We start from the raw sequence: 26,915 nt of genomic DNA on the forward strand, positions 1-26,915 counted from the left end.
CTCAATCTGGGGGTTGGGGATTTAGCTCAGTGGTAGAGTGCTTGCCTAGCAAGCACAAGGCCCTGGGTTCAGTCCCCAGCTCCGAAAAAAAGAAAAGGAAAAAAAAAAGAATTTCTCAATCTGATTCATGTGTTTAGGAATATATGTATGTATATGCATATGCATATAACAAAAATTTATTTTTAAAAGAGACCATGAGTTTGAAGGAGAGTAAGAAATTATGAGGGAGGGTTAGTGTGGAGGAGAGGGAAGGAGGATAATCTCAAGATAAAAGAAAAAAAATTCTCAATCTGTAGTTACATTTTTAAAAGTTCTAGTTGGACAAGTAGAGTCACATATCTAACTGGGTCAAATAGACTTCAGATTTACCTAGCAATTGCATTGAGAAGCAATATTTAATGTGAGTTGTGAGTAAATAAACTTAAAATTCTGTTCCTAAAGAACAGGAGCCAGCCAGGTGTGGTGGCATACTCCTTTAACGCACTCCTCCAGCACTCAGGAGGCAGAGGCAGGCAGATCTAAGTGCCCATGGCCAGTCTATTCTACATAGTGAGTTCCAAGCCAAGGGATACAGAGTGAGACTCAGGCAAAAAAAAGAAAAAAAGAAAGAAAAGAAAAAGAGAAAGAAAACAGCAAAAAGAACAGGAGCCAATCAGTAACTGCATGTGACCAACAGATTCCACAGAAGGATGACCCAGGACTAATGGCTTCCAGAGTGGGTTGAGGAGGCCCTCTGCTTCTCATTAGCAAAACACAGGCAGAAGTGTAGAGCACCCACAGAAAGTAATTTCCCAACTTCCTTTAGCTCTCACTCTTGCATCTGGAAAGGTGCCTGCCGAGAAATAGGTTATACTCCCCGTGATTATACAGAGGGAAGGCCTGGGTTGAGCTTACTAAGGTCACCGTAAATCCTAGGGTACCACAGGCCCCCAAAGGTTTGAGAAATGCTAATTTTGAGGCTCGGGTTAGACTTGGATGCAGGTCATTTACTTAGGTCCCAGAAAGCAAGAACGAGGGAAGGACTATAAGGATGTAAAGAAGAAAATTAATAGACACGTTTCTGTTGTGAGCATCTAGGGCTGTAGTCCTCAGGGTGCCCTCTGAGGAACTGGATAAATGTCTGCTCTGAGGCTGGGGGACTGCGAAGCTCATGGAAACCTGACCAGTTAGTTGAGTATTGCTTCCAGCCTACCTCACGTCCTCAGACCTCCTGAACTGTGTGGCCTCTGTTGGTCTCTGAGAGAAAAAAGGGAGCTGTGGCAGCTGTCCCTGTGATGGTAGGGACAGGAGAGAGAGGTGGGAAATTAAGAAGACACAAGAGGAGACGAAGCCTCTTCCGGTGGAATCTGGCTGTGAGTGAGAAACTCAGCTAGCAAATCACATCTGACTCTTGAGCTGGAGTTTGACTTCCCAAAGACATTTCAAATGAGGGCGTCCCTAAGTCTGAACAACACGCCTTGTAAGACTACCTACGATTTCATTCAAAGGAGAATCTTGAAGATAAAGAAAATAAGTAAACTTTTAAGCTTTTCTCCATCTTTAAACTTTATTATGAATCGTATTTATTATAAATTGGAGCTATATAACGTAAGTCACAGAAGCATGTGTGCAGTCACTGTGGGACACCTAAGGACACACTGCTCTAAACACCCGTGTAAATTCCAAGCACATTCTCTCCTATCTCTTAAAAACTACTGACTTTTCATCCTCTGACTCCTTCTGGAACTCTATTATCAAAGTGTAGCCAGCGATTGCACTTTACCTGAGCAGAGGTCCCAGGGTCGGCCATGTTTCCCTGCCACACCAACATAAGTCATTGTGAAAGGCCTAGAAGGTGTGACTCAGCACACACAGGTCGTCTGCTGTGTGACCTCACTGGAGCTCTCAGTGACCAAAGGCCACAGTCAGTCCTGAGTCCTGAAGGGGTGTGAGGCACCCAGACCATGATCCATAAGTACAGACATAAGTAGGAAGCGTCAACTAGCCTCTCAAAGTTGGGTCCACCAACCCATGGCATTCTGCTTTCAAGATGTCTGCCAAAGCAGGGCCTCTGGGGTTCTTGCAGGGATAGGGAGATTCTGGTGCTGCTATCTACCTGCTAGCATGTTGCCACATGCTACCACAAAAGAAAAGACATACTTTCCCCAGGACCCAGAAATGAAGGAAAACTCCAAGTGAATTTTAACCTACAGAGACCAGAGGGGCTGTTTAAACGGTTGTGTCAAACTGCATTTACCACCCACTCCATTCTATCCTGGAAGTAAAATCTACAAGAAGATACAATGAGTTACAGAGAAATAAGGAAGTCAAAGTCCTACCCTGAGGTCCCAACCACATCTGGACGTGCCTGGAACTTTGGCAGAGGAAGCTGGCTGGAAATCTGTTTGAGAGATGAAAAAAGGGCCCCTCTGGGAGGTTATTCTCACACTAAAAACAAAACAAGTTGGGCTGGGAAACAAAGCCTTAGTTGACAGGAGTTGGATGATCCGAGGCCCACAGAGCCTTGCTTTGTGGACTTTCCTGCTGAGTGACACTAAAGGGACCGCAGGCTACCATCCGGCTTGGTAGTTCCCAGGAAAAAGAAGGTGGACTGTTCAGTGGCCACAGTGACTCCCCCAAGGCAGGCATGTTCTGCCCTCTGAAGCAGGCTGCAACACTTCTGGGAGATGCTCCCAAATGGACTCCTGCCTTTCACTGGTGAGTTCTTGCTCTCAGGGGGCTGGATAGAGATTTAATTTAAGCCCTTTGGTCTTTGGTCTCCAGCTAGGGGTATTATTTTGAGGAAGTTCTAAGGTAGAAACTCTCTGCAGGAAGTAGGCCAGTGAGGGAGGGCTTTTGAAGGTTAGGAGGACCCCGCTTCCTGTCTTACAGGAGCTGCAGAATTTCCTCTGCTACCCGTCGCTGCCACCATGTTTTCTTGGCACCGCTCGCTCCTCCCTTAAGCTTCTAGTGTCAGGTATTTGGTCACAGCAATGAGTAACTGACACAGAAGGCGCCCTTAGCCGTTTCTTTTCTTTTCTTTTTTTTTTTTTTTCTTTTTTTTTTTTCCGGAGCTGAGGACCGAACAGCTGTTTCTTTTGAATGATCTGCTTATCCACTTTTGATCAACTGGATGTAGCCGCTCAACCTCAAACCATGAGTCAAAGAAACCTTTTTTCTTTACAAATTATCCAGTCTCAGGTACTCTGTTATAGCAAACAGGATCTGGGATAAGATGCCAACACAGGGTCTAGAGAGATGGTTCCCCTGTAAAGTGCTGGCTGTCCAAGGATGAGGTCCTAAGGTCAGACCCCTGGATTTGTTTATGAACTTGTCCAAGGGACCTCTTACCCTGCCTTCCCTGGGCTTCCCAGGACCCCCAACCACACAGCATAGTGGTGTTTTCACATGGCTCAAGTCGGAATGAGCTGGCAAAATTTAGATTCACAGCTGTTAATATGACCCCATTTGTTCTCACAAGGTGGAGAGACGCAGAGAAATCTGAGAGGTAAAGATTTTGTCAGTGAACTCTCCCAGTGTACCTTTCACGGAGAAGGGCTATCTTAACTAAGAATCCACGTTATCCACAGGTGACAGGTTTCTATCCAGTCTAAAATATTTATGTGGCTCAGTATCTGGAATCCTCCTAGACGGTGGAAGAGCAGAGCAGCTCGGAATCCTTGCACAGCCCCATAGAGTGGAGCTATCTTACCAAACGTTCCGTCCTCAACTGAAACACAAGTGACTCTGGTAAGGATTGAAGAAGGCAAAGGTCCTGAGTTTTGTACACACACACACACACACACCACATACACACCACACACACACACACACACCACATACACACCACACACACCACACACACACATGCCACATACACACCACACACACACACACACCACATACACACCACACACACCACACACACCACACACACACACATATCACATACACACCACACACACACACACCACATACACACCACACACATACACACATGCCACACACACACCACACACACACACACCACATACACACCACACACACACATATACCCACACAGCACACACACACACAGCACACACACACACACACCACACACACACACCACATACACGCCACACACACACACCACACACACCACACACACACACACCACATACACACCACACACACACACACCACATACACACCACACACACCACACACACACACACCACATACACACCACACACATACACACATGCCACACACACACACACACCACACACACACACCACATACACACCACACACACACACATATACACACACAGCACACACACACACACCACACACACACCACACACACACCACATACACACCACATACACACACACACATACACACACACACACACCACACACACCACACACACACCACACACATGCCTCTTTTCACGGGGAGTATTTGGGAACGAGCCTCAAGATTAAACTTAGAAGGCAGCCTGCTAAACAATATGCTTACTGTTTTCAAGTACAGGGAATAGTCCATAGAATTCTTTGAAGTTCCTTGACTCAAGGTCCCAGTCCGTGGAAGCTTCTCTTCCACTTGGAACAACGTTCTTTGGTGTGAGTCCATACAAACAGAACAAGCACTCCCCCATTGTCTCAGTGTTGATTTGTGAGGTATCAATAGTGTGTGCCACTGTATTAGGCAGCTAAAAGACAGGAAAAGCGAGTGTCACAAAGCCAAGAGCAGCACCAAGGAGCATCTTGTACAACCAGGCATTAATGGGCCCAGAACACAGACTTAGGGAAATCAAGTCACCTCGCCATTTGCTTGTAAAAGCATGTGTGAGCCAACCTAAGTCACCACAGAAGTTCAAAGAATCTGGGCCTCTGAGCAAAGGAAGAGCAACAGGTCCCAATGGACTCTGTCTTACAGGACCATGCCTCCCTGGCCCTCCTTGCTCTCTCTCTCTCTCTCTGTTTCTTACACTGCTTTCTCCCCATCTGCTGTCCAGTTTATGCCTAAGTAACCTGTGCCCCGGTATCCATGTAGGATGAAGGCTCCTATATCCTTGAGATTCTAGATGCCATCACTGTTGGCCAGCAGGGAGGAGGAACTCTGGACATGAGATGGGCCAGTGTTCTCGCGAGGATGAGACATAAGCAGAAGGGGAAATGATTTTGACTTTCTGGGGAGTTTGTTTGCTGTTTTGGTGTTTTGAAACAGTGTCTCATGTAGTGTAGACTGACCTTAAAGTTGCTATGCAGCTGAGGCTTGCCTCAAATTCCTGATGCTCCTGAGTTTTGGGATTGTAGCCATGCACCACCTTGTCTGGCTTAGAAGTGTCTGAGTGGTCATATGGCTGGCTGAACTCTCATCTGTTACCGTTGTGCCCAGGGTTGGGACCAGGCTCTAGGACCCTCTTCTACTAGCTCAGAGTACTGAACATCCTTCAGAGATCCTGGATGATGGGTTCCTGGATTCATGCATTCTTATACTCCAGAGGTTTCTCCAGGTCCTGTCTTCCTACATGATGCCCTTACCACCCTCTCTGCTGAGTTGTTTCTTCCATGGCATTGTTGAGCGTGATCTGGGGGGGTGAGCCCCGTGGCACAACCCCCATAAGTGTCTACATTAAACATACAGTCCCAGGGGTTTTTGTACATATATTTCTTTTTAAATTTTTATTTATTCTTTAATTTTATGTATGAGTATTTTGCCTGCACATGTGTCTGTGCACTACATGCGTGCCTAGTGCCTACAGAACCCAAAAGAGGACTGAAGTTACAGATAGTTATGAGCTGCCATGTAGGTGCTGGGAATGAACCTGAGTCCTCTGGAAGAAAGGCTACGTTCCACCACCTCTCCAGCTCTTGCAGTCATACACACAGGGGGCTCCTTCACCTTTAAAACTGGCTCAAGTGTCACCTTTCCTTAGCACTATCACCACCACTTGCCCTGCTTCCAGCCACATCTACAAGGCGCATGCTGCCACATTGAGAACCAGGCTATCTGCGGTCCTTGTCCTCCTCCACCTGCCAGCCAGCAAGTACTCAGCACACGGCTAGCAAAGGAAGAAATGCATTTGGCAGAGTGTTGAATATCCAGAGCAGTGTGGGGTATGGGGGGCAATATGTGGGTTGTACAGTGCACCCATAATTGCCATTCAGAACCCCATGTGTCAGAAGCATCCGCTCATTCAATCCTCACACCGTCTCAGGAGGTGGTCCTGCTCCTGTACCAAGTCAGTAAGTGACTCATTCAAGATCTGAGCCAGAAGTATGATCTCTTGGCACATCTGCTTTCTCCCTTCTGAGAAGCCAGACCCAGCAGAGAGATGATGCCCACTGACCCTTACCTAGACTGCTAGCTTCGACTGACACCTGAAACCAGGTGATAAACCTGAGCTGAGGCTGAGGCTGGCTTATGTCCCAGAATTAGGTAGAGTCAAGTTTATCCCATCCTCAGTCTCCCAGCCAGGCCAAGTGTGCTCCCACATCTTCTCCTCCCAGCTCTCACCCTACTGAAGTCTGACTATGATGTGAATGCCTCTTGTCAATTTACTCAACAAACATAATGGACACCTGCCATGCCACAATTATTCTTAGCCCTCAAGAGACTAATCATTAAGGCGTTCCGATATAATGAAACAGCGACCGACTATCCCTATAGTGAGGTAATGTGCTGGAGAATCAGCAGGTAGCACACACAGGAGCATCTTGGCTATGGGAGAAAAACTCTTTTGAGCCCCAAATAATACAAGGAAGCAGAAGAGAGGTGAGTGCTGATCTTAAGAAACATATAGACAGAGAACCAAGCCATAGGATGAGGGGATGTTTATGGCAGTCAGTGCTCTGCAGTAGGAAAGCTCAAACTACCACATCCCATTTACCACACCTCTCCACACAAATGCACATAACCCCACACAAACACAAGCATACATACGCAAGCATGCTTACACATGCATAGACTGTATAGCACACATACACACACCCCAAAACACCCCCACACAATATACACCATACACCCCACACCTCCCACACACACCACACACACCACACACCCCTGATTATTCAGCACTTTCCCATGAACCATTGAGAGACCTCTCGATAGCACTTAAATATAACTTGGACTTCAGAGGATAAAATGGTGACTTAGAATTTCTTTAATTAATTAAGTGTAACAAAAATCATCATAACCAATAATTCCAATAAAAGCTGCATGTCCAGAGAATGTATAACAGATGAGATCCTGTATACATATAAATACAGGGAATGAGAAGAACTCTAAGTATGGGGAGAAATGGACCTCAGAGTATTGACCACCATGAGCTGTGGGCTCAGAGCACTGAGTGTGGCAACAAAGGCTGCAAAAGACAAGAGGGAGGCGCAGGGCGAAGCTAAGATCCAGCAAATGCACCATGGGCATCCAAACGGGAAGTTAAGAAGCCTTCCAAAGGGGCTGGAGAGATGGCTCAGCGGTTAAGAGCACTGACTGCTCTTCCAGAGGTCATGAGTTCAAATCCCAGCAACCACATGGTGGCTCACAACCATCTGTAATGGGATCCGATGCCCTCTTCTGGTGTGTCTGAGGACAGTGACAGTGAATATATATAATAAATAAATCTTTAAAAAAAAAAAAAAAAGAAAGAAAGAAACCTTCCAAAGGCAAAGGCTGCTTCGTAGATTAGAATGATATCATCTGCTCTGAGGAAGCCTGTAGGTTTTCCTGTTCGGTTCCTCAGCAGAACATATGACAAGGGAGGCAAGGTATCCGTCGGTTTTCTGTCACAGTGACAGCTGCCTTCTAAGAAGCTTGACTTGGCTGCAACTTCACGGGGTCCACTTGGCCCCTTGCTGTTGGGTTTGAGGTCAGGTCACCTCATGGCAGGGAATGCATGGAGAAACGGGCTACTCACATTGTAATGGGCACAGGACAGGAGGGGCAGGAGGGATGGGAGGGGCAGGAGGGATGGGAGGGGCAGGAGGGATGGGAGGGGCAGGAGGGATGGGAGGGGCAGGAGGGATGGGAGGGGCAGGAGGGATGGGAGGGGCAGGAGGGATGGGAGGGGCAGGAGGGATGGGAGGGACAGGAGGGACAGGAGGGGCAGAGATGCCACAATCCTCTTTGAAGGCCCAGCGACCATGAGCAAACTCCTTCCCCACTGGCCTCATCTCTGTAAGTTTCTACCGTCTCCCAATTTCTCTGATAGTGTCCTTAACACACAGGTCCTTGGGATACACCGAAGATCCAAACTATAGCAACCGAGTGATCTTAGTCCTTCTGAATTTTTCCCCAGGTGCCCAGTGCTGAAACAATGCCTGACACCTAGAAACTCCAATAAGCAAACAAATACAGACTGAGCTGTTGAAAGATCGAATGAAACCAAAGTGTCAGGCCCTGTCCTTGCTGCTATACTTTAAGAACAAAAATTCTTTGACCACTCAGAATGGCCAAAATGCCCAGTTTTTCAAAATCAGCCTTGTTAGATACTTCAGCACAGCAACACTCAGAGAACAGTGAGGTGTTCCTGTCCCTCCAGGGTTCCCATAATGCCTTGGGGCAAGAAAGCAATACTCAAAGGCGAAGCAGGCCCGAGCCCAGAGTGAGCGCTGCTGGACTCCTGTTAGGACAGCTATTAGATTTGTGGTTACCGGAACAAAACGTGGATGTTACAGCCATTGTACCAAGAAAGTAAAATGCCAGCGACGAGCTTGGCAGAAGAAGGGAGTAAAAGGGTCCGTGCAGAATAAATGGTTCCGCTCCTGGAGCTGACAGTCAGTTTGAGGTACTTCGAGAGGCTGCTAGGGAGCCTCAGAGGGGCAGCAGCATTGCCTCGGGGCTTCAATAGAGCTGTGTTGGATGAAACAGAAACAGAAACAGAAACTGTGGTACGCTAAACTGCCTTGGCCGTCCTCACAGAGAGAGAAAACAACAGAATGAATGACGGCAACACGAGTGAGTGATGGAGAGGAAAGAGGAAGCTGGCTTGTTTGGCCATCGCAGATGGAGGAATGAAACACATCTGTGGGATCCTGGGCATCCTGACTGAGGTGGACAGAGACCTTTTGTCTAAGGTCATCTCAGAAGGGAGCCTTTGGACAATAAGATCCTCATATTTAGACCAGTGAGGGTCTCAGTGGAAAGACCCCTCATCAGTAGTAAGAGACCTTGTAGCATGAAGCTGTCTCGGGCGTCCTCGGCCATGGTAGAACCAGATAGCTTCTAAAGCTTCAGGAATTTCTAAAGGAGCAGACATTCTTACCCCTGAGATAAGACTAAAAGAGGAAAACTGGGGACCCCACAGATATCCTACAGTAGGGATGAGAAACATAGAAAGACGATATCTGGGCCATTTGGGGGGGTCACACGGAAACTGGGATATCTTGGTAGAGACTGTAGGGGAAGGATGCTGTACCTAAAACAAGTATGCCATTCACTCAAGACCCGATGGCCAAGATATGACATAGTTCCACCACCCCCATTAAGATGTGGCCAACAGAGGCGTTGCAGAACTAACTTAAATGACCAGGTTTGCCTTAATTCAATCATCATGGCTTTTGTTACCAGCTGTACAGAGTTTCCAAGGAGAGAATATGATTTTTAAGTTTTGTGTGTAGCACACCAGAATATTTAACATGGACATTCAGCCTAAATGTGTTAACTCTTTCCGGATTAGAGTCCGTGGACAGATAACATCTTTCACCTGGGCATTGCAATGAACTCAGAACCAGAGCTGGGTAGGAAGATCAGGAGTTCAGCTACATAGTAAGTGTACTGGCTGGTTTTGTGTGTCAACTTGACACAAGCTGGAGTTATCACAGAGAAAGGAGCTTCAGATGAGGAAATGCCTCCACGGGACCCAGCATTTTCTCAACTAGTGATCAATATGAGGACCCAGCCCATTATAAGTGGTGCCATCCCTGGACTGGTAGTCTTGGGTTCTATAAGAGAGCAAGCTGAGCAAGCCAGGTGAAACAAGCCAGTAAGAAACATCCCTCCATGGCCTCTGCATCAGATCCTGCTTGCTGACCTGCTTGAATTCCAGTCCTGACTTCCTTTGGTGATAAACAGCAATGTTGAAGTGTAAGCTGAATAAACCCTTTCCTCCACAACTTGCTTCTTGGTCATGATGTTTGTGCAGGAATAAAAAAACCTGACTAAGACAGTAAGTTTAAGGCCAGTCTGACTACATGGGACTCTCTCATTAACAAACAAGAAACAAAAATCCCCAGAATCAGCCTCCAGTATTTGTTGAAGTATCTTAAGATAAATATTCCTCAGGTTGAAGATGACTCCCATCTCCACCATTTTCAGTGCCAGGTACTACATGGAAGTTTCTAGAAAGAAAGAACAACAAGGTGTATATGGGGCAACCCTGTGGAACTGCTGTCAGTTCCAGGCTGGGGTGGCAGGAGCTCCCGAGACGGGGAGAAACATTCTGGGCTGAGGTAAGAGTAGCAAATTCAAATCCCATGAAGACCCAGCTCAGTGGGAAAGCAGCATGTGGGCTGTGTGCCTGGAGCAAACCGTTGGAATGGGGGATGTTTTATGTTCCACTTACACGGCCAAGAGTCAGAACCCGAGATGAGCTGAGCTGCCTGTTTCCCATGGCGTTTCAGCAACCCTGAGTATCTTTCTCTGTGTGTGAATGAGTTCAGACCAAGGGCTGGCCAGGGAACTGACACCCCCTTCCTCTCATGTGGAGTTCTTATAGAGAGGAGCCAGCTGGGGGGGAGTTGCTTGGAGAAAAGGCATGCTTCCTGGGCCAAGAAACCTCAGGAAGACGCCAAACGGGCGGGCAGGGCAGCCCAACCAGCAGGATAGTCCACAGGCTCTTTCCAGCTGACCCTGAGACGCTGATCTTCTGCCAGAGCTGGCCTGATCTCTGCAGTTGCAAAGCCAACTCAAGGTTTCAGCACTGCGAGACCTTGATTGCTCTCCTCCCTGTCCCAGCCCTCCACCCTTCTAGGTACACACAGAGATAACTATCAGCATGTTCTCTCCCACGTTCAACCTAATCTCTTCGCTATGGAGAGTTCCCCAACCTTCCTACTGTGCATTGATTGAGAACAGACCTGAGCTGTCCAGTCCTTCTAACAAGCTTAACCAATTCCTCTCCAGATCCTAGTTGCCAGGGAAGAAGGTGTCTGAAGCAGCTAAGTGACTCTCCATAGAGAATGTAATTCCAATGTCCAGTCTGTTGGCCATGTTCTGAAGGGATGTTAAGGTAGTCCCCAGGAATGCAGGGAGAAGGTCAGCTCAGAGGAGAAGGACACAGAAGGGGGAGGAAGTCATGTCACTCTTGTATCATGAGGTTGTGGTGAAGAGTTTGGGATTGCCTTCATAATGAGTGGGTTTACTATGAGCATAGACTGCAGAACCTTGAAGCAGCAGTTGGTGTGGAAACACCCTTCGTGTGTGTACAAATTCTCTGTGTTATGTGTGTGGTTACACATGCATTTGTGCACACATGGGTATACTCCTCATTTACTTTCTAGGGTTTTTGTTTGTTTGTTTGTTTGTTTGTTTGTTTGTTTTGACATAGGGTCTCTCTCCAAACCTGCAGCTCACTGGTTCAGTTACACCCGCCGAGCAGCCATCACGTTCCTGCACTGGGATTACAGGTGTGGCTGCTCTGCCCAGCTGTTCAGATGGGCACTGGGGATCTGAACTCAGGTCCTTATGCTTGTGTAACATGCACTTTGTCGGCTAAGCCATATCCCCAGCCCCTCATAACATCTTCAAGAAGCCCAATGAGAGTTCAGGAAACTCAGCAGGGAATTGAGGAAGAACTCTATGAAAGGAAGGCTATGTTCTCCATGTGAGGTAACAAGCCCAGGGCAGCTAGAGTTACACAGTTAAGAAAGGTGGACCCAAAGCAAGGAAAGTAAGGACAAAGTTGAACCCAAATAGTCATTGGCACCCGTGTCTTCCTTTCACATGCGGGAGAGTGTTGGGCAGAAGATAACAGAGCCCAGATTGGGGAAGAAGCGTGAACTGGAGTCTGGCTGCACACTGATGATGCCATGTAGCAGGTTAGTGTACAGCTGCCCGCCTTCCAAGGCTGACTTCCAAGATGACTGCAGCTGCTGCCATCTGATGCTTCTTTCTAGAACATACACCTGAGTCCGTGTAGGGAAGGGAACTCTGGGAAATGTGTAGCTTAGATTGGTTGATGCAGTAGGAGCTTCCACAGAGTGGGAAACTGAGAAGTAAGAGCTGAGCCAGTCTTTGATTCTGGTTGTGGTTCCCATGACAAAGGCTCGTAGATAAACCTCCCAGTGCTTCTGGGGAAGGGCAGCATAGGGCGTTCGCTTGTCTCCTTTCACTCACTCTTTTCCATGATAAGTGTATTTATTGTCTTCTGTTTTTCATGCTCTCAGATCTACACTCTTAAATTCTTTAATGCCTGCATCTCTAGAGTGCTTTGAATGTTATGGGGAGTCACCACCCACCTTCTGGTTGGATCGAAGGCCAGTTTTACAGGAAGAAACTCAAGCCTGGTACTGCAAATCTGGCCAGGTCTGGGGAGCCATAGGCACCCTGGTGAAGCTCTCACTATTGATTTGCTACAGGCCATAGCGTCAGACTGCTTTCTACATTCGTGTCTCTGTACCCATGCATCAACACAGCTCTCTATCCTCATCTGGGAAATGTTCCTGTGCAGTGGACAGTGGTTAATGGGGAGACTCACAACTAGTTACAGTGTAGGCAGCAAGTAGTCAGCAAGAAGGCTGTGCCTCAAGGCTCAAGAATACTGAAGAAGGGTGTGTGAAAAGATTATAAAAGCCAGAGGTCAGGAAGAGCTGTAGCTAATCAGTGTCTTCTGAACATGACAAGACCATTGTAGTCATGAACTAAAAGCAGCTCTGGTTGTCTGCACAAAACCTACACAAGATCAAGCCAGTTAACTTTCCAGCTCTGGCCTCTGGGGCCTGGGGAATCCTCTCATAAGAAACTGTGATGTGGGCTGGAGGGATGGCTCAGTGGTTAAGAGCACTGACTGCTCTTCCAGAGGTTCTGAGTTCAGTTCCCAGCAACCACATGGTGGCTCACAACCATCTGTAATGGAATCTGATGCCCTCTTCTAGTGTGTGTTTGAAGACACCTACAGTGTGTGTGTGTGTGTGTGTGTGTGTGTGTGTGTGTATGTGTGTGTGTGTGTGTGTATGTGTGTGTGTGTGTGTGTATGTGTGTGTGTGTGTGTGTGTGTGTGTGTGTATACACAGAAAGGGGGAAGGAAGAAACCATGATGATTGATACTGATTTTAGATCATAGGTGACTAAAAGCTTCCTACTGATTTATGAAGCTGAACTAATTAGAATGCTCACATTGAATACAAAACCAGATTATAAGTAGCTGGATTTAGGAATGCAGTTGCGAAATTCCTTACTGGGTGTTAGCAAATACACACACTTGCTGTATTTTAGTGATTAAAATCTGTTTGGAACTTTTAATTCCAGGCAAAGGCAGGGAGGTCTCTATGAGGGTCAGGTCAGCCTGGTCTACAGAGCAAATTCTAGGACAGCCAGGACTATATAGAGAAACCCTGTCTTGAAAAGCAAAAATTATCAAAAAAAAATATAGCTCGAAGCCAGAAACTATCACAGGATACTAAATTCATTATAATAAGTAAGCACTCAAAACCATACAATAAAAACTGAAAGAACATCTGATTAACTATTAATTAACTACTATTAATTAATTAAAGTGATGACTACAGGGGCTGGAGAGATAGCTCAGTGGTTAAGAGCAATGGATGCTCTTACAGTAGGCCCAGGTTCAGTTCTCAACACATGCATGGCAGTTCCCAACCACCTGTAACTCTAGTTCCAGGGAATCTGACTCCTTCTCTAGGCCCCAGGCACCTGTATGGTGCACATATATACATGCACACAATACTTACACACATAAAACAAAGCTAAAATATTTTCAAATGAATTGCATCATAAAAATCAAGAATGGAATTCTAGACTACCAAGGTGGTGGTGCAATACGCCAATGTCTCTTACATTCTGAGAGTCTTGGATTTTGCTGGACCTCACAGCCAGAGTTAATAATACACCTTCAGGTCACCTAAGATTTGAGATTGCTGTCCTACTGTGTACTCAGCTTGTTTGTTTAACCTGCCTTTAGGAGAACAAATGTTAACAATTGACTTTCCTTGCCTTGGAGTTCCCATGTGATCAACTTTTACAACCTAGGCAAATGCATGGCTGAAACCTTGTTATATATACCCGTATGTGCCCTTGACCCAGAATAGTGTGTGTGTGTGTGTGTGTGTGTGTGTGTGTGTGTGTGTGTGTGTGATGGCAACAAATACTGAAAACAGCAAATAGGTCAAAAGCAACCTTCTAAGGTGAATATCTGCTGTGCATGCTGAAGACGATACATTGCTTGACTGTAAGCATTTGTTTGTTTTCTGGGTCATTTGTTGGAGTCAATGACTTAATCCCTCATTCCTTCCCCATGTGATACTTTCTGTGCTCAAAAACTACAGACCAAAAGCCCTTTGTTAGGGACACAGACATAGAACAGAGCGACACAGGCACAGGGACCGATTCACAAGACAGCATTCAGGCAAGCAAGGATTCAGACTCAGAACAGACAGATAGGAAATGGCAGAAGATATATAGAGAGAGTAGAGAATTCATATCTCGGCTCACTCTTCGTTAAAGTGCTTTTGGGTGCTCTGAGATTATCATTTGATGTGTATCCATCCGACCTGGGGGTGGAGATATGGTCTTTACTAAAACAGAATCCTTACTTTGGACACAGAAACATAGTTGGCTATACAAAGCGCTTAAAGGAACTCTGGGTTGAGAGTACTTAACTTTCTCTCTTGCAAATATTTTCCAGAAATTTATTCACTTTATTGGCGATTTCTTGGCAAGAAATTGCAATAGATTCTTAACTGGAGAGATTGCAGTATTGATGTCTATTGTACAGTATATTAATATATACAATATTCAAAAGATGTCTCACAAAATAAAAGATAGCATAAACAACACTGGTGGAGAATGTAAGTGCAGGAGACTTGAGAGATGGCTCAGTGGTTAGGGCCTGACTCCTTGATGATGGGATATAATGTGAATGGTAAAATGAACACTTTAGTCCCCAGGTTGCTCTCTATCTCAGCGTTTACCACAGCAACAGAAGCAAAGTTAGACAGGAGACTTAGAGCAAAGCCTGGATACCTTTGCTATAGGCCTTAGATGCTACCTGATGACATTCCTAGCCTTTGGGTTAGTGAAACTACAAGTCAGTATATACCAAAAGGAATGACCTAATAGTCACAAGGAGGTCACGTCACACAGTGACTTAGAGGCTGAGATGGTCCAAGTGAAATTGGATCTGGATCTGCAACATCCTAACTCTCTATGTACAGTCAATTAGCCTCGTAGAATGCTTAATACAGATGTGGCTTTTTTTGTGTTTGTTTTCCCAGAATCAATCATCAACCATCACCACAACAACCCAGGGCAACTGTTATGTGATATATATATATTTTTTCTTGCCCACGACATTTTTTAACTTGCTTTTTGGGTTGGTGGCAGGTCATGCTTGTGGAGGTCAGAGAACAACTTGCAGACGTTGGTTCTCTCCTTCCACCTTATAGGTTCTGAGGATCAAATTCAAGTCACCGGTTTGGTAGAAAGCACCTTTACCCACTGAGCCATTCTGTCTGCCCTTGGTCCATCCTTTTGTCCTTGCGTCTCCTGTATGGAGAGTTTTGGCTTAGTTAGTTATGTTCTGTGACTGTGCTTTTGTTTTACTGCCAGGTCTGGGATATGGGACTGCTTCAGACCGTCCACAGCATCTGGTTATGATCGAGCTCATCCCCTAGCAGGGGTAAGTTTACACTTGGGATTCTGGAGACTCTTGAGAGGGTATAAAAATGTCAGAGGCCTAAGAGGCTGCAGTAGCTTGCCGCCCCTGCTGTTGCTGCTTTTGCTGGCTGCTGACTGCGTTTGCTGCTTGCTGGTTAGAGATATCCTGATAATTGCCCCCAAAGAACTGAACACCCCTAAATCAGCAGGAAGCAGTCTAATGAGATGGACACCCCCTCTCTCCTCTAACCTTCTTCCTTACCTACCTAGTGTTGGGGGGTTGGAAGGGATTGGGATGGAGAAGGGTGGCAGATATAATAATCCAATAAAGTAGCCAGAAAGTACTGTTATAATCTCCAGACATTTTCTGCTGTCCGGGGAAGGCAGGGCCTGCACCTTCTAGGGAAGAGTGCTAGTCATCAGCTCGTGGCACTCCTCTTTATGGTTACTATTTATTCTTACACAGGGTTTCACCAAGCTGCCCATGCTGGCCTTGACCTCATTCTGTAGCCCAGGCAGGCCTTGAGTTTTCTTCCTTCTGCTTCAGCCTCGGCATCCCCAGACTACAGGTCAGGGCAGTCCCCACTTCTACAAACACTCTTTCATTGCTACTTGCATGCAAGGCACCTCCCCAGTGCCGGGGCTTGTAAGTCCAGTCAGAAAGGTAGGCACCAATCAAGTCTTAAATGAAAAAAAAAAAGTCTTAAATGAGTGTGTAATTAAACTGTAAGAGTCAGGAAGCCAAAGGGAGGGCCACGCTAGTGAAGGCTGGGGTTCTCAGCCCTGCTCAGGGTTTCCAGGCTCTTGCTGCCCCAGGACCAAAAGTTCAGAGGCAGAGTTAGGAATTAGGACAAAGTTTACAGATGAAAGTCCACATTCAGGAGGGGGAACAGGTTGCTCAGACACCCTTCCTAAGAAACGAAAAATAAAGGTGAGGGTGTTTTTTCTTTTCCTTTTCCTTCCTCTCTCCCTCCTCCTTGTCCCCTTTCTTTTTTCTTTTTCTCCCCTCTCTCCCCTCTCTCTCCTCTCTCTCTTTTCCTCCCCTCCCCTCTCTCTTGTCCTAGTGCTAAATGGACTTGAACATCCAGAAACCTCTGAGAAACGCTTCTTCAGCTGTCCAGAAGAAAGGTCTAGCCCCAGGATCTCTCCCTTCAGGGCAGCTTTGATGGTTTGGTAGACTATTAGCAATGGTCCAAGGTGATTTTTACCTCACTTTTCTTACTTGTAACTTTGTATATTCTATGTAACCCAGAATCATGCTGTAAGCTATGCTCTGCAGTGTATCTATGATGGAAGAGATCATTTAAGGCTAGTCAGCCCCCTCCAACCCAACCTACAGCAGCCTGATCTTCATAAGGAAAACAACAAAATTAAACATATACAAGACATAAGTCCAGTTGTTTTCAGGTTCAACAAATATGATGAGATACTTGTCTTTCTATGGATTGCTAAGACACTACCCATTTTAGAAGGAACCATTGCTGCCTCTAACAGTCAGAGAGCATGTGGCCAATGTTTAGGAGCACGTCTCAGGATTTTTACACGGTCAGCTGACCATTTGAATGGCAGTTTGGTTATTTGTAACTATTGGTCTGTTTGGGCCTGTTTCCTTCTCTCACGTCTTAGGTTCTCTTTTCTCCCACTACCATTCTGATATGTATGGCCTTAATTTGGTATCATTATGGATATATATTTTTTTCTTACTTTGGTTATTGCTTTTTATTGAGAGATTCTCCAAACTTCTTACTGACCCACCCTTCAGGTATCACACACAGCACTTCTGAGGCTGTTTCTCTTGCCGGGGTAGTACTCATCCAATATGCATTTAAATGTTGGGTCTTCTTGTCCCACACAATGGCACACATGTCATCTTCACACTCGGGAAATGGAGCCAGGAGGGTTATAAGTTTGGTACCACTCAGTGCAACAAAGAGAGCACATCTCTCAAAGTTGAGGGAGGGATGAAGAAAGAAAGGGACAGGGGAGTTGGGCGGGGAAGAGACTTCATCAAGGAGAACACTGATGTCCATTGAATCCTAGCTATTTGGGGTTCAGATCTTTCTGGAAGCTTCTAGATTGTTCTTTGACTCTGTGTGGGCCAGAGGCAGAGGACAACTTCAACTATCGTTCCTTGGACAGAGAATGGCAGCAGCAGGCTGTGTGGCCCATAAAGCAGCTGTGTCATTTTGTCCTGCACTGTCAGGGAAGGATCAAGGATGGAGACCGAGTCATTCTAAGTTTGCTCCAATTCGAAAACTATGTCCAGCACCCCAGGATCTGCCCTTGGCCTCCTCCCCAACCCAGCACCTACCAAATGGGGCCTGGCTTCAGAGTGTCAGTGCTTGGCCTCCTGTGTGGATGCTATTTATAAAGGGGTTAAAAATCCCACTCTAACCTGTCCCTAAATCCATCAGGACCAATTCCTCTCTGACACCTTAGAGACCTGCCCCTCTGTTCCCTCCCAAGAGTACATCTCTTGCTGGTTCAGGTTAATTCCCTCCACCCCAGCTTTCAATTTCATAAGTGCTGACAAGAACTCCATACTAGTCAATTTCTCCATTGGGTGGTGCTATTACGGTTTTAATGTCAATTTACCACAAATTAGATTCACCTGAGTAGGGAGTCTCACCTGAAGAACTATTCCCATTGCACTAATGGAATCTTCTGGACAGGTCCAGCCTTTTGAAGAAGGGGGCATGAAAGATTAAAAAGGAAGGTTGCTGGCCTCTCTTGCTGGCTGGCCAGCCTTCCTCGGAGCTGCTGCTGCTGCTGCCTCCTCACTGGTATCAGAACCAGCATTGCCAAGCTCGCACCACAGGCTAAGCACCAGCATCCTTCCAGGAAGCTTCAGGTTTATGTCACTAGATTAGGACTGCTGAGGTGCCAGACCTTGTGGACAGCGACGACTGGGTTGTTGGCCTCTCCAGTGAGACAGAGCCACTGCAGGACTCTACTGAGACACCCCATCTCAGGACAGAGCAACTACCTGGTTCTCAGACTCTTAGGTGTGATCCAGCTGTTGTTACTTACTGTAAGCTGACTTAATAAATTCATAGTTTATGTATGCATATTGACTTATATATAATAAATTCATGTATATGTATTGTGTATGTATATATATATATTTTTCAATCTCATTGGCTCTGGTTTTTATTATTTATTTTATTTTTTTACAGTCCAGTCATTGCCTGCCTCCTGGTCCACCCTCCCACAAATCCTCATCCTATCCTCCCCCCCACCCCATCTCCAAGAGAATGCCTTCCCCCGCCCCATCAGGCCTCCCCACTCCCTGGGACCTCAAGTCTCTTGGGGGTTAGGCTCTTGTCTTCTCCCACTGAGGCCAGACTTGGCGTCCTCTGCTATGTATGTGGGGGGGGGGGCAGGGCGCTTCTTAAGAAACTTACCTCTTTATTTTTTAAGATTTATTTATTTATTTAATGTATGTGAGTGCACTGTTGCTCTCTTCAGACACACCAGAAGAGGGGATCGGATGGCATTACAGATGGTTGTGAGTCACCATGTGGTTGCTGGGAATCGAACTCAGGACCTCTGGAAGAGCAATTAGTGCTCTTAACCACTGAGCCATCTCCAGCCCCCTTCTTAAGAACCTTAATACTCATCATGACTTTTAATTGAATTCCAGCCCAAGAAAGAGGCACATGACAGCAGAACTACATCCAGGAGAGCTTTTATTTGTACGGAACAGTTTTAAAAATACAGAATAAAATAGCTTTTCTCTACTGTTATTCACAACATCTGGTCCAAATATTACATAGTTTTAAAATACTTAAACGTTTAATGAAGCCATGTTAGAAAAACAATATGAAAATTCTTTTTAAAAACTCCATGAAAGAATTACACATCTCAAAAAACAACCCCACCCCAATACCCTCAGTATGCAAAATAAAAATTAAACACAAACAAAACCCCAGGAAGATACATAGGCAAAGTCAGTCACAAAACCCAAATAAAACAGAGGCGTCTCTGCTGTCTTAAGGACAGTCAGAAAATTTTCAATGTGTCCAATCAAAGTTGTTAGGAACGGACAGAAAAGGGCTCACTGGACTGCCAGACGGCAGCAGACAGCAATGTTGGTTAGGAGTGTTCTCAACACTCATGCAGCAACCCGAGAATGCTGGGCATCAGAGTGGTGACATGGCGGTCGACATCCTGGAAGGATGGGGAGGCTGTGAGGCTGCTGAAAAGGAGAGCCCAGCACTGCTGCGCTCTGGGCTCCATGGATGAGAGCTGAATGCTGCCACGTGGGGGCCTTCTTGCCTTACTGGCTTATGACCAGGAAGAATGAAGTGGAAGATGTCTTATCTGTGTCCAAATCTTAATGGGACGGAGAAGGACACAGTTCCCTTGAGGACAGAGCTTGTGAAAGCTCGGGTCCAGGACTGTGCATGAACCCAATACACTGGGCATGCTCAGGTATGCACAGCTGGTGTCCAGCAACAGCTAGGTAATTAGGCCCCTCACGTCACACCATGCCAGGCCTGCTACTGGCAGCCAAATGTCGCTCCAAGCATAGCCACCTGCAGGCTACTGCTGCTTTTCTGTGAAGATGGGTTCTGGACTGAGGCCTCATCTCTGTGGAACTGGTATGACTGAAGATAAAACTCACCAACTCTAAGTTGCTAATATCAGTGTCTTAGCGGGGACATGAATGAAAGAATTAACAGCTTAGATCATGATCATAAAATATACACAGGGGTAAATAAAGTATACACACATACTAGAGGTTCATCAATGGAGAAATTCTATCAGCACATGACATTGTCATGAAAATTATATCATTCCCTCCCTGGAAAACTGTGACTATTATCCTGGGCAGAAATGTTATTTTACTATATGGAAATACTGTTGATATTCATGCATAAATCAAGTTGTCATCATGAAAGTCAGTATTCTACAGTATAAAGTAAATCCTGCATGTGAATTTGTTACTGTGAAAATGGGATACGGGCAGGACCCACGATACTTCACTCCCGCTCTCTGATAAAGCCTCTTCTTTTGCCTGGATTAATTCCAATCAAAGAAATACTGGAAACTGTCTTAAGAAAGATTCTGAGCATAAATGTTCTACTGACTCGAAGTCCAACTTATAAATGAGAATGAAAGTCATGAAGACTGGTGTCATTGCCTGTGACTTTCCTACTGGAGTCTCCCCGCAAGGTAGCTGCCAGCACCTCTTCCCTTAATACTTCTGCTTCCTGTGGCTGGCACAAATGCTTGCTCTCAGGATTTGGGGCGGGGGGAGGGGTGTTCATTGTGAGAATTAGGATAGAATGCCCTGTAAGATGCTCACATCTGAAAAACAGTCCACTGGTAACCAAACAGAGCAACTCCAAGTTCTAGTACCGAGGGCCAACACTGGACAAAGAGATCACACAGTCACCATGTCCCCTAAAAATTCCCATCTGGTACATAAACACACATTCCCTATATGTTGGGAGGACCACAAGCTTCAAGGACAAACCTTACCAGTGGTTACAAGGTACTAGTCACCCAGGGCACTGTGGACAGTACCCCACCCTGGGGGTGCACGCGTAGGCTACTTCTCTCTTTGTTCCTACCTCCTGTCCCCTTCCAAGAATATCAAAAGTTGGCTCTGATGAAGCAAGAAGGGGAAACCCTGATTCTAATGGAAGATGTTGGCATAGCACTTCCTTGGCCACACAGATACCTGCTGAGCCCAGGCTCCAGGATTCAACTGTGAAAGCCCCAGAGCAAACTACAGCCAATAGAAGCCTCGGGTGGCACTCGGCAGTACAGCATAAGTGGCAGGGCACGGCCTGGATTACAGCCCGTTCGTTCTCACGCTTCTGGATGGACTCCTGCTCCTGCCCACCACAGCACCACAATACTACAGATCTGAGATGCTTGCCAGTTTTCTACCTTGTCAGAGAAACTGGGTCAACTAAGCAAAATGCAAATGGAGGCACAGAGTGAACGCAGAGCAGGAGAGCTGTCAGCCAAATGGGCTTGCTAAGAAGGAGGGACAAAAGGCTACTCAACAATGTGCTTCCAAAGCACTAATTGTCTGAATATAAACCATCAAAACTAAATACAGTTAGAAACCAAGTCCCGAACTTAATCTGGAGTAAGATTTTGGCAAAACAATGCAGTGGCTCTGAGGTGTGACTGCAACCCAAAACTCTCAAGGGTCGTGAGGGCTGCAGAAACACAAAGACCTGGTAACATGGGGACACTGAGCTATCCTGGGCACAGAAACACATACCATGGACAGGCACTGAGAACCAACCACACCTTGCTAAGGGTGACGGGGATGCCCACTGCCACCCACAGTTCAGCCAGGTCCACAGCCACTTAAGAGGTACAACCTCAAGAAGCAAGGGCATTCTCATGTCTTCAGCTTTGCCCTTGGCTTGGAAACCAAAACCAGATTCAGTACAAGTCATTTGTCTGTGGGAGTTTGTTTTCCAAGTTAGAACTCTTTCACAGAGGGCACCCAAAGGCTGCTTTTCTGCTATCATCTGTAACAAATCCCATAGGCTATTTGACTAAGGGGTCAAATCTTCCCTCTGTAAGAATCTACATCCAGTGGATATGTGACCTGACAACCCACACAGTCATTAAGTCAGCTCTGTCAGCAATGACGTGCAACAGGAGGAAGGAGCGGCTTAGACAACGGCACATCCCACGTGCTGATGCTGTCGCTGCCCCAGCTTCCCTTCTTCACCAAACAAATTCACGTGTAACTTGACCCATGTTTCTGGGCCCTGGTCCAGTAGTCAGTTGTGATAAATAGATTAGACACTACAGTATTTACACTTTCATGGTATAGAGCAGTACAAAACACACCCACAACAACTGTCACTGGCTTTCAACAGCCGACACAAGAAGCTTCCCTGATGGCACCCACAGCTTTTACAGACGCTGGTTCTTTTCTCAATGGAGTAAAGAGTACAGGCCAAGGAACAGGATGCAAGGTTGGAAGTTCACACGGAAAACACTGATTTCAAAAATCCGCTATAGTCAATAACATTAAATAGGAATAAAACACACGCAAATACAGGGCAGCAGAGCCAAGACACCCACAGACTACCTGTGGGCACTCTAACACCCATCACACCAGCCAGCAGTGAAAATGCCAAATAGGGTGTCTCGGCCAGAAAGAGACTAGTATGAACTGTGCTGGCCCAGATGGGTCCAGGGTGACGAGGGGGGAGCATGGTTGAGAATCCCACTGACTCAGGATCGTTCTACTCCCTGTCAATCTCCTAACCAGAGCTCCCCCAGTCACAGCTATACAGGACCTTATGCACACTCATATCTGGTCACAGGACAGACATGTCATTATTCTCAGTCAGGTCAGTAGGCTCCTGGGCTATCAAGGATAATAGAATCACAACAAAGTAAGGACACCAGTGGCCCCTGGCCAGAGGAGGTCTCCACAGGGTTCAGGCTGAGGTCACATGGGAAGACTGGGACATAGTGTTTAAGAAGCAGAAACCCCTAGACCTCGAAGCAGCTTGTAAGAAAGAGAGCACTTGAAGGCAGGAGCACTATAGATTCCAAATGCCCACTCCAATGGCAGGACTGTGATTTCAAGTTCAGTGACCATGGCCAGCAATGGACACAAAACGGGTAAGGGATCAATAAGGACACAAGTGAGACACCATATTGGACATAATCACCACCCACAACAGAAGAGTGATATGCAACCTGTCTTAGCTCTGAGGTACAGGATGCCATGTAGATAGATATACAAACATATATCTTCTTGTTATTCAGCAAGGAACTACAGATGCATGCCGTACTGTGGCCAGGCCACAGGACACAGCAAAGGCTATACTGTGGCCTGGGAGTCTTTGTCTGAACTCCGCCTGTTCTCACTCTTCCCAAAGCCTTTCCATGTGTAACCTGCAAAGGTTGGGCTGATAGGCAGGTAGCTGAAGCATCTGTATTTTTTAATAATGTTCATGCCAAATGGCAAATTATAGGACTCCATGCCGTCAAGAGACTTGTTTCCTTTGCTCACACCCTTCTTCCATTTCTTGATTCCTCTTTCCTCTGGGGTTCCTGCTCCGCACATGCAGAAACACAAAATGAATACTTAATTATCTTAGTAACAAGGCAGGCAGGCAGACAGACTGACAGACAACTGCACAGGCGCGCGCACACATGCACACACACACACACACACACACACACACACACACACACACACACACACACACACACACACACACACGAGAAACCAAATCTGCCTAATGACAGAGACAGAAAATCTGAGGAGCGAAAGATACTTAGCCCTTCGAGTGCCAAAATAAAAGTTTGCGACGGCTATTCCTCTCTATCCCTCATTCTCCATAGTCATGTGACTTTGTGACGTCATGTCTTCCTGTCCTGTTACAGGACTCAGAGTTTTCACTGCTGAGGTCTGACCTAGGCAAGTAACTACCTTCGTGGTTATCACTACTCCAGTCTCCTAACTGTCTGCCTAGTCACCTCACCGTGCCTTCTTCACAATCTATTAGGAAATGCAGTAAGAGAACTGGCTCTCTAAAATGACAATGTAAAACACACACTGTCTTCAAAGGGCCGCTGGACTCACCTAAGGTTCTACGTCTTGTTCCGGTTTGATGTGCGGCATGGGAGGTGTTAAGACTGCCCCTTACAACAGCCCACTGGGGAGATGGCTCAGCGGTTAAGAGCACTGACTGCTCTTCCAGAGGTCCTGAGTTCAATTCCCAGCAACCACATGGTGGCTCACAACCATCTGTAATAGGATTGGATACCCTCTTCTGGTATGTGTGAAGACAGCTACAGTGTACTCATATACATAAAATAAACAATTCTTTAAAATAAAGAAAAACAAAACAAAACAAAAAGACCAATCCAACACTAAAATGTCTCATTCACGATATTGCTGAGGAACCAGTAGGAGACACATCAGGCAGATGGACTGTGTCATCTGTCCTTTAAGACAGCATCTAACAAGAGCACAGCAGCCATCTCTAGGAGACCTCTCTACAGCTCAGGACTATGCAAATCACAGCAGCAGGCTCAGGCTGACGTGCTGTCTTCTTCTTTTTTTTTTTTTTTTTTTTTTCTTTTTTTCAGAGCTGGAGACTGAACCCAGGGCCTTGAGCTTGCTAGGCAAGCGCTCTACCACTGAGCTAAATCCCCGACATGCTGTCTTATAACTGTCATTTGGATAGAGTGTTGTCTCAACCACTTCCGAAAACACTGTTTACCAGTAACAGCTTTTTGAACTAACTTATTCCTATTTATTCCCATACCCACTTCCAAGACACGGTCTCACTATATTACCCAGGTTGGCCTCCAGGGTTAGAGGGATCCTCCTGCCTCAGCAACTACCCAGGGAGTCTTCCTGGGTAACTAGTACTCACAGGCAAAGGTCACTAAGCACTGTTTGTGGTTCTCGTTTCTGTATGACAAACGCAGGGTGACAAAGCTCAAGACCTGAGCTACACTGAGGACTTGTTCTTCCTGCAGAACTGCTTTTGCATCTAATAAACCTGACATACAGCACATACCTGGGATGGTGTTGTCCAAAATAAAAGCCACACAGCCTCCGACGAACATAGCAGTGGTGAGAAGGACATTCAGAACTTGATCAATGCCTGTTATGCCTGGACACAGAAGAGAACCACCATTGAGGGTCATGAGGAGGAGGCAGACGGACACCTCTGAAATAACAGAGGACTTGAACATATGAAACTCTCAGTTGTACACGTGTACATATGCATGCCAGTAAAATGTAAACTATGTAGACTTGCCACAGTAAGTCCATGGTATTAATAATGGTGCATGGCAGATGAACCACGTAAAATACTTCAATAGACTGTGGAGGTACTGAGGTGTGGTCTATGGACCTACAAAGACTCAGTACTAAAAATGGCTGTTGTGGGACTTGGCAGACAGCTCCCCAGTTAAGAGCACTGGCTGCTCTTCCTAGCACCCACATAATAGCTCATAACCATGTGTGACTCCAGTTCCCAGTGATCCATTGTCTTCTCCTAACCCCTATGGGTACTGCACACACATGATGCAGACACACAGGTAAACACCGCACATATTTATAAAATAAAAATCAAATCTTTGTAATAAATGGCTGTTACAATGCTGCACAGAATTACAAGGTGAATAAAAACCGTAACAATATTTGCGAGGAGAAATGACAAAGTCTATACACAGCTCAGGCTGGCCAGGAACTCACTACACTGCTGGGGCTAGTATCAAACTCATGGCAATCTTCCCGTGTCAGCCTCCTGCATGCTGGGATTACAAAAGAGCCCCTAGGCTTTGCTGTTCATGACACTTTAAAAATGGGTGTCTTTTTTTACTGCTGTTGTTTGTTTTTTGAGACAGGGTCTTTCTAACTTAGTCCTGATGATCCTTAAACTCACTATATAAAGCAGGTTGGCCTCAAATTTAGATTGCCTGCCTAGTTATTTTGAGCCAGGTATGGTAGTACATGGCTGTCACCCCAGCACATGGGAAGTGAAGGCAGAAAGATTAAAGGTTCAAGGTCAGCCTTGCCTACTAAGTGTGTTCAGTGCCAATTTGGACTACATATGAGAGCCTAGATAGGGGGAATGAACAAATAGTCCTGAATTATTCAACTGTAAAAGTAAGGCATCAGTAGCAACAGATATTTCCTCCTTTGCTCATGCTGCATGACTGACAGCAGGGTTTATCAGAACAAAGAGTAGGCCTAGAAAGGCCTTCTCTGTCTAGAGACTTGTTTCTTGTGTGTCTGCTTGCACGTGCGTCTGGGCGCCATCTGCATTGCATGCTTGCAGAGGTGAGAAGACAGCTGCAGACTTCCTGTTCAGTGTGAGCCCCCATGCAGATGCTGAGATCGGGACCCAGGGCCTCTATAGGAGTCAGCTCACTGGTTAGAAACACCCGATGGTCTTGATCAATTCCAAGAACACACATAGCTCACACTGGGGTCTTTAACCCCAGTCCCAGGGGATCCAAAGTCCTCATCTGACCTTCTCAGGCACAAGGCACACACATGGTGCATATACATATATGCAGGCAAACACTCATACACATAAATAAAATATTAAAAAATATTTTAAGGGGTTGGGGATTTAGCTCAGTGGTAGA

General features: G+C 46.1%; 1 protein-coding gene and 1 long non-coding RNA gene across 11 annotated transcripts in view; one reads left to right on the forward strand and one right to left on the reverse strand.

Annotated features, from left to right (window-relative positions):
* Positions 1-1,495: 1,495 nt before the first annotated feature.
* On the forward strand, positions 1,496-18,940 carry LOC102552722 (uncharacterized). 4 transcript variants are annotated; one of them, XR_010064904.1, is made up of 4 exons: positions 1,496-2,697; positions 3,570-3,729; positions 15,756-15,825; positions 16,868-18,940. It is a non-coding gene; the product is annotated as an uncharacterized LOC102552722 (long non-coding RNA). The 4 variants fall into 4 exon arrangements; XR_005502473.2 differs by having other exon boundaries at positions 18,476-18,940; XR_005502474.2 differs by having other exon boundaries at positions 8,269-18,940.
* Positions 18,941-19,475: 535 nt separating this feature from the next.
* Positions 19,476-26,915, reverse strand: part of Slc23a2 (solute carrier family 23 member 2) — a 157,722-nt gene continuing 150,282 nt past the window's right edge. For all 7 annotated transcript variants that reach the window (XM_063284409.1, XM_006235068.5, NM_017316.2 and 4 more), the window contains 2 exons: positions 25,334-25,429; positions 19,476-23,852 (listed from right to left, as the gene is read on the reverse strand). In XM_063284409.1, coding sequence (XP_063140479.1) covers positions 23,620-23,852; positions 25,334-25,429 — 329 coding nt within the window. In that variant the 3' untranslated portion in view covers positions 19,476-23,619. The remainder of the gene's footprint in view (positions 23,853-25,333; positions 25,430-26,915) is intronic.

Source organism: Rattus norvegicus, chromosome 3, assembly GCF_036323735.1.
Source record: "Rattus norvegicus strain BN/NHsdMcwi chromosome 3, GRCr8, whole genome shotgun sequence".
NCBI lineage: Eukaryota > Metazoa > Chordata > Mammalia > Rodentia > Muridae > Rattus > Rattus norvegicus.